Below are 8,844 nucleotides of genomic sequence, written 5' to 3' on the forward strand. Positions count from 1 at the left end.
AAGTGGACGGAGTTATTACCAGTATCGCCTTTGAGTGTCTTGGCGAATTGATCTCTTACTGAGCGCTCCTTATGCATTAAAAGACAGTGTGCATATACCGGTTTGTTCCCACTAGTTCTACTATATGAGATGTAACAAAATAGTAGAACTAGTGGGAATTATGGTTTTTATTGGTATTCCCACTAGTTCCACTGAACATTGGCAGTAGAACTAATGGGACATAATTTTGTTCTACTAGACAGAAGAAGTACAGTCGACGGCATACCTAAGTAGGTACAGGTAATTTACATACACAAGTATGGCGCACACGTTTTCGTATCTAAGTGTACATAAAATATATCTTTACTGATGATTTTCATTGATTCCTTTATTTTATTTTTTATTTTAGTCAAAAGGAACTCCAACAAAGGATAGGTACCTACACATTACATGACATGCATAATTATAAAAAGTTCCTTTCTTAAAAATTCTCCGATCCCCTTTGGTGGCGACTAAATACTTAGTAAGTAGCTAGCTTTTTATTAGCATCTTTATTCATATCGCGTCGCGTACTCGGACTTTTACGCCTTAATTAATACTGATTGAAAGTTCACCAGTTTCAAACCACTAGCAGAATGTTTAGCGAACCTGAGCGATACTTGGAAAATAGGTATGGTAGGTCTGTATGCTAGTAGGTATTCTATCTTTAATCTAAAATCCTATTCTTATATCTAATCCGGTGTAGTAGAAGAAGGCGCGGGTGCCGGCGGCTCGTCTCTCGCCGCCAGCAGTGACCGGAGCGCTAGGGCTTCCTGTCTTAGGGCTGCTACATGAGCTCGGAGCGACGCATTCTCTTGTTCTAGAAGACACGCCCGCCACGCTATCTGGGGGTGAAGAATGATGGTTGAAATTGAACTGTAGGGTTTAGGACGTTGAGTTGAAAATTGAGTGAGTTCACTTGGAGAAGGTACTCATGTACTTTTTTACAGACTTAAGCTGTTCTGTTCCGTAAAAGATGCCGCTCAGTGCAGACCGATTGTTCACTTAGTTTATTTCGGAGGTAATGTCATGAAGCCAATCAAAACTATGTACTTGGTCTTGGTCATCCTTCTGCCCTTATCCCAATTATTTTTCAGCATGTTTACTCTCATTCATCATTTTCTTTCATATCCACACATATTTATGAGCCCGACACTTCCAATCCAGTATTCAAATGCCAAACGCTCGTAACCTATTGTATACCGCTAAAAAAAACAATTGAAAATCTATTGTGTCTCGCGTAGATCTGCGCACCGGCATACAAGGAGTTAATCAGTGTTGAAGTGGAAGTGTAGAAGAATAATTTTCCAAAAATCCATTGCCATTTACCTGGTCTTCCCTGATCCGCCTGGCGTCTCTCGACTTCTTAGCAGCCTGGTTGTTCCGGCGTCGCCGCTCGAAGTACTTCTCATCCTTCAACTCCTGAGGGATGGGTCGCTTCTCGCCGCGACGCCGGATTTCCAGCTCGCTCGTCGGTGATGGAAGAACTAAATAAAAAAATAAAAAATATATAAACACAATTGAGATTTAATCGCAAATCGATATTATCTGTAGGTACCTAAGAAGAAAGATTTTTCGGTGAGACATCTTTTTCTTTTCGCCTATCTGATTTTTTTACTGGGAACATTTTTCCATGTAGTTTAGATTACTGGTGGTAGTTCCTTGACGTTTGTTCTAAGTACGAGGCTTATGTCAAAAACATATCGTCTGTAAGCAAAACAAATGGTTTTATGTAAGATCCGGGCTATATACCAGATACATACATTACGTTATCAGAAGTAAATGCTGCTGCGTTCAACCCCTAAATTGGTGACCCTTATGTAAAAATTAAAAAGGCGTACAAACATCTGAGTTCTAAAGTCGGTTAAAAAAACAAAATTAGTAGATTGCGTGGTACCTAAAAAGGCCATTGATCGTGTTTCGGATGGCACGTTAGACTGCAGGTCCCGGCTGTCATTGAACATTCTTAGCAGTCGTTACGGGTAGTCAGAAGCCAGTAAGTCTGACACCAGTCTAACCAAGGCGTATTGGGTTGCCCGGGTAACTGGGTTGAGGAGGTCAGATAGGCAGTCGCTTCTTGTAAAGCACTGGTACTCAGCTGAATCCGGTTAGACTGGAAGCCGACCCCAACATGGTTGGGAAAAAGGCTCAGAGGATGATGATGATGCGTGGTAAAAAGGCCTTTACATACGTGTAGTATTTCTCGGCGGCAGATGATGACAATATGGCGGCAAGCAGTGCAGCTGTGGCGGCAACGCAGCCAGCAATGGATTCACCACGCTATGCACATCTGAAAACAAGGAGGTTTTAGTTTTTTCAATCAGCTCGAGGATCTTGCACATATCCGGAAAAAAAGCTTAAAACCTTTCTGAGCCTCCTGACTATCTTTGTGCTAAATTTTATTTAAATCGGTTAAATTTAGAGTAAAATCCGTCAGACACTACCTTTTAATAGCGATTTCACCCGCTTCCAGAGGTAACTGTGTAGGTACTTTTCCCAACCTGATATCCAGTCTACTGTTACTCAGCTGAATCCGGTTAGACTGGAAGAGGCTCGAGCGATGATGATGTAATTCTAATACACGTGGTACCAATATTAAAGCTAATATGTCTCATCATAATCCATCCAGTAGTTTTTCCGTTAACTTTCGCATTAAATCTTAGTAGGATGAGAAGATAGCAGAACTTTACTCACACGGACCTGTAAACCATCCCGTGCTATCAAAGCTACACAATAAATATTTGTCATGCATTTAACCCCTGACCGTCCACTGACATGCTCCCCTGCTAAATAATGAACGCCCTCAACCCCTAACATTGTTGTAATCATGTCGTGTAGAGGTTGATCGACGCCACGCGACATGTAAGTGGTATCAATTGGGCAGCTTGATCAAATATTAGCATGTTTTGTATGTGTAAAAAGGTTATTTAACTTTGTAAAGCAACCATAAATATTGAACATAGCGGTAAAAAGTGGCGAAAGAACTATTTGAAGTGAAGAACTTCTAATTTAATGGGCCTAATTTCAATGACCTTATTTTATATTATACTAGCTTCTGCCAGCGGTTTCACCCGCATCCCGTAGGAACTACTTCCCGTACCGGGATAAAAAGTAGCCTATAGCCTTCCTCGATAAATGGGCTATCTAACACTGAAAGAATTTTTCAAATCGGACCAGTAGTTCCTGATATTAGCGCGTTCAAACAAACAAACAAACAAACTCTTCAGCTTTATAATACTAGTATAGATGTGTGATGTTCAGCTGATTCTTAAAGATTAGCTAATTAGTTAGAAAAGTCAAATTGCGGTCCACCTGCATCTTTGTTCCGAGCTATGAGAGTGAGGGAATAGTGAGTGCACCTGTGTCTGCGCAAATCCTTGTGCACTATCATATGAACAGGTGGCGTAGCCGTTTGACAAAACGGCTTAATCGATTTCAATGAAACGGGTCAAGAAATATCGCTGGAGAACCTTATCATCCAAAATGGATCATTCATTTAAGAACTACTGTGCCTCCAACACTCATAGCTCTTTCAACACCCCTCTTCTTGCAGGCAGGGTTAAAAATAACAAAATATCACTACAATAGGTACTAGTTACAAAATCCGCCTCCTCAATAGCCCTTTCCCTTAATGACGTAACAGGTCGTGAACGCACCTGCGGTCGTGGGAGTCCACACCTGTGCCCTTCTGCTAATTATTGCAAGGGGCTCACTTAATGACGGTGAAATTAAAACGAAATATTACAAAAATCGTCTTTTGTTTATTGCTTTTTATTTGGTATACTAGGTAAAGTCGTGGTGGCCTAGTGGGTTAAGAACCGACCTCTCAAGTATGAGTGATAAGGCTCGGAATATGAGTAGGTATAAATGGGTTTTAGAAGACTTTCACAAAGCAGCCCGTAGCCTGGAAGCTGGTGATTGATACACCCGTGCATCAGAGAGCACGTAAAAATCGGTCCCGTGCTTGATCTCTCTCCGGTCGTGTCGGATTTGCATCCTCGCGTGCTATGAGAGTGAACTTGTGTCTGCGCAAATGCTTGTGCACTACAATATGTCCTGCGCAGCTGGCTGATCTCCTTTCTCTCTCCAAAATTGGCCTAAGATGCCATATAAAATGAAAACTAAAAACTGTCTGTCGAGCTTTCACGCCAACGAACGATTTTCTTTATTCTTTAGCCAAAATATTAACTGAAAGTTATTTAATGTTACAAGCCTATTTAATAACACGAACCGCAAACAGAATTAACCCCAAAATATTGGGTTGAGCAGCAGAGTTCGCGAGAGGGGGTGTGTTCAGCTAATTAAGTTTTGCTTGATAGGGTTGTCAGTCTAAATGTTGTTAAAACGGCGGCGTGCCAAGTAAACGATGTTCTAAGGCATACGCAGATCCAGCGGGGCCTACCAGAGCCAAGGCCTGCGGGATCTGCGGGATTGTTCGAAAGAGTTACCGTGGCCCTGGTACATAAAGGACTCAAGACTGCCTTACGCTGCTAATCCACAACGGGAGAGGTCATTTGATGACTTAAAAAAAACCCCCGACCCAAAAAAAGTACGCAATAATTTTGACAAAAGGTTAAAAACGCTAAACCCTATAAAAAGCAAAAAATAACTTTTAACACTACGTAAACTAAATTTTGTCGTGTCGGGGGACCGCTCTAATTCATTACTTTAGATACTTAAGTGTTTTTTTTTAACGAATGTTGTAATTATGTAGGTATCATTTGATTTATGTAAGTATTTATGAAGGTAAAAAGCGGTCCCCCGACACGTCAAAATTTAGTTTACGTAGTGTTAAAAGTTATTTTTTGCTTTTTATAGGGTTTAGCGTTTTTAACCTTTTGTCAAAATTATTGCGTACTTTTTTTGGGTCGGGGGTTTTTTTAAATTAATAATTTAATTTTATTTCATGCTTTTTAAAGGAGCTCCTTAATTTTTCCTTCTTTCATTTAATTTATTTTATCTTAAGATGGGGTCGCTATATGCGATCTCGGCCAAAGGAAACTGTTTAACAATCCTCATGACAAACTGGCTCTGGGAGAATCGCACAGATTGAGAAACAATAAAGATTAACCTTTGGACATTCTAGATTTTCAGCAAAAATATAAATTTATCCGTTTCATTCCGGCATTTCAGGGTTTAATCCGCCACATCCCATTTCCAGCATCAGGTTCTCGTCAATCAGAAACATGAAGAAAACTCGTCAAGACAAATTCAACGAGCCCAAACTCGATGGGTTTACCAAAAGGCAGTTCAGGGTTACGTCTCCTACCTTCGTGCCCTAACAGCAGACCAGCTCAGTGGTTCCAAAAGACATTAGTGTTTCAAATTTCAGATCCCACATATACTTGCAAGTAAACTCAGCGTGTAACATTCCTGTCACATCTAGCAAACGAGCTGATGACCTTGAAGACCTGAACCGATTTCCACCAAACATAGCTAAGAACACTCCCGACTGACATACCTTTTAAACAAAAAAAACCGCATTACAATCGGATCATCCGTTTGGGAGCTACGATGCCACATACACACACACACACACACACACACACACACACACACACACACACACACACAGACACGTCAAACTTATAACACCCCGTCGTTTTTGCGTCGGGGGTTAAAAAAGTATACTGTTTAGCTTGAGCTCTCGGTCCGGATTGTAAAGCAAAATTGGGACCTGTAGCGAGAAAAGCACGGGGCTAGGGTCCCTCCTCAAGTCCTAAGAAAACTTCTTACTTAAGAAACACATTAAAAAGACAACATAGGGATTGAACTGACAAATTGTCATCCTTATTTGGTACCATCATATCGTAACCGACAAATTACGCGATCATGGTGGTTGTGGCTAAATGTTTGCCTGCCTAATTATAAAGGGGTGAAAGCATGATAATTATGCGGATTTTTAAACGCTGTGGCGTGGATGGAGACAAATATTCTTAATATTAAATGAGAAATGATTTGTTATTTAGTAGATAAGAATTATCAAGCTCAGTAACTTAACAGCATCTTCAATACGTAAACCTTTCTTTAAATATAAGTGTGGGTTTGTCTATCATCATCTACTATCCTTGTCTAGGTCTATGGTTTTCCCAACTATTTTCAAGTCAGCTTCTCGTCTAACCGGATGCAGCTGAGTACTAGTATTTTACAAGGAGCTTTCTACCTATCTGACCTCCTCAGCCTAGTAATCCGGGCAACGCAACACCCCTAGGTAAGGTAAGACTGGTGTCAGACTTACTGACTTCTGACTACCTACCCATAATGACTGCCAAGGTTGTTATGAGTAAATGAAAGCCTATTGATAAATGTTTGACCTTCATCATACTTCGAGCCTTTTCCCAACTATGTTGGGGTCGGCTTCCAGTCTAACCGGATTCAGCTGAGTACCAGTGCTTTACAAGAAGCGACTGCCTATCTGACCTCCTCAACCCAGTTACCCGGGCAACCCGATACCCCTTGGTTAGACTGGTGTCAGACTTACTGGCTTCTGACTACCCGTAACGACTGCCAAGGATGTTCAATGACAGCCGGGACCTACAGTTTAACGTGCCATCCGAAACACAGTCATTGGTGTCTAAGATATACTTATAAAGTACATACAAACTTAGAAAAGTTGCATTGGTACTTGCCTGACCTGGAATCGAACCCGCGCCCTCATGCTCGAGAGGTTGGTTCTTTGCCCACTAGGCCACCACGATTTTTTGTTATATCATAAATGTTTGACCGTACTTGGTAAAATTAGGTAGGTAGGTACTCCTGTAGGACTGTGTATTCTGTGATTTTATTTATAGGTAGGTACTTTCAGCCGTCGATTTATAAATTGCCGCACAAAAATCCTGACAAATAGTAGATGTTATAACAAAAGTAAATATTGATTTATAAAGCAATTAGCTCACGACCTTATGACCGGTAACACCTGCTTGCTCACATAACCTATAGACATCACTTTAGCAAAGGAACTTATACTTTATTCTTATAGTAGTAAGGTTGCGAATAAGGTTGACATCTACTTGCTCAAATAACCTATAGGTATCACTGTAACATATGAAATTATACTTTATTTTCTTAAGTATAAGGTTGAGAATTAATAAGCAGTTTGTAAATTGATGACACCATAGTTTTGAGGGGTAAAAAAAATATTTATTATGTGTCTAAAAATGTGTTGAGTGTTATTTTTATTGTGTACTTTGTTAATGTAGAAGGGTTTTATCGTTTTATGAGGATTTTGAAAATCTGGGTATTTTCTGAGTAGGCTTTCCTTAATGGCCATGCTTTTTTCACTTCATCTATCTTTTAGTGCGTTCGGCACAAGTGTCCAAATGACCTTATTGCACTCGACTAATTCCAGACTCCTGCCTAAATTATTCAGTATCTAATTTATTAATTGAGTTAAGTTAATAGCATTCAGTAATTTAGAATTCTGGTGTTAAAGGGTGCACCAACATCGTCCTGCCTTAATTGAAGATTCACCTACCCGTGGTGTACCTTGCTGAAAATCGGACGACGCTCTAGAGGCAACTGTAGAATCAAACCTATTATAACTTTTGACGTTCATAAGTGCTTGTAAAGGTTTAAATGAAATAAATGATTTGATCGGGTTGAGGAGGTCAGATAGGCAGTCGCTTCTTGTAAAGCACTGGTACTCAGCTGAATCCGGTTAGACTGGAAGCCGACCCCAACATGATTGGGAAAAAGGCTCGGAGGGCGATGAAATGATTTGACTTTGACTTTGCTCTGGCGGCTGGATGGAGGCGGCATAACCACCACACAGCACCAAGTGGGATTTTAAATTATTACTTGGAGATGGGCAGCATTTTCCGAACCTAAAATGCCCCTCACAGCGCTCACCAACACACATACCCAGTTAAACCAGTGCGGTGAATATGGGCAAATCTTGGGGAGGTCTTTGTCCAGCAGTGAGCGTCTGATTATGATGACAAAATTCCGACGTCCTAAATAAATGATTAAGTATTTATTACTAATTCGGTCAATGAAATAGCATTCAGGAAGTTAACATTATAGTTAGAATTAGAATCCCATATCGGAAGAAGTTTCGCTTCTGCTTGGCTGCATTCTAATTAGGAAGCGATAGAATTACTAAATTTTCAAGAATGGGAATAAAAAGCAATTTATCTTGCACAGTTATAAAGGGCAGATTTGCAGTGTTTGCCGCCCTGTGCCCTAACCATCCATGCACTTTCACAAAAAAGCTGCTTAACCTGCTCAGTTTGTGATGAATATGTACCTACACAATATGATGTACCTAATGCTTATAAAAGGGTTATGTTACTCACAGTTTCCGAATGCACATATCTTTGGGTAAGTAGTAAGTAGTCAAATGGATGGAGCAAATAAATAATCAAAACTTTAAGAAACGAACTTAAAGAAGCAAGTTGAAAGTGGACGACCAAAGAAACGATGGATGGGATGGATTGTGTGAAAAACAGAAAAACATGGCTAGAAAGAATGTTGCTTATGGTATGACAGCAGATAGAAGAGTATGAAAGAAAACGAGCTGCGCCGACCGTGAATAAAATTGGCATAACTAAGAGCAGGAGGGAGGGTGATAGTCAAAGTAAAGCCTTTCAGTTAATCGCCTTTATTGCTTAAATCTATGTTTAGAATACTAATATTCTAAGGTTTGTTTGAGTAAGTATAGCTTGTTACCGAGCCGACTTCGCCGACGGCAGCTTTCTGTAGCGCAAATAGCTTTTTAGGACTTTTTATGCAAAAGAAGTTCACATTAAACGAATAAACTACCGATTCAATTTAATTAATTGATACAATAAGCAAAGTTGTCCAAGAATGGTAGTAAATTTTTTGCTT

General features: G+C 40.1%; 1 protein-coding gene across 1 annotated transcript; it reads right to left on the reverse strand.

Moving 5' to 3' along the window:
- Window positions 1-582: 582 nt before the first annotated feature.
- Window positions 583-2,360, reverse strand: LOC110382552 (CCAAT/enhancer-binding protein delta). Its single transcript, XM_064042805.1, has 3 exons — window positions 2,210-2,360; window positions 1,335-1,505; window positions 583-868 (listed from the first exon to the last, which is right to left on the reverse strand). The coding sequence occupies exons 1-3, from the start codon at window positions 2,358-2,360 to the stop codon at window positions 711-713; spliced, it is 480 nt and encodes a 159-aa protein (XP_063898875.1). The 3' UTR covers window positions 583-710.
- Window positions 2,361-8,844: the final 6,484 nt, after the last annotated feature.

The sequence above is a fragment of the Helicoverpa armigera genome, chromosome 30 (genome assembly GCF_030705265.1).
Source record: "Helicoverpa armigera isolate CAAS_96S chromosome 30, ASM3070526v1, whole genome shotgun sequence".
Taxonomy (NCBI): domain Eukaryota; kingdom Metazoa; phylum Arthropoda; class Insecta; order Lepidoptera; family Noctuidae; genus Helicoverpa; species Helicoverpa armigera.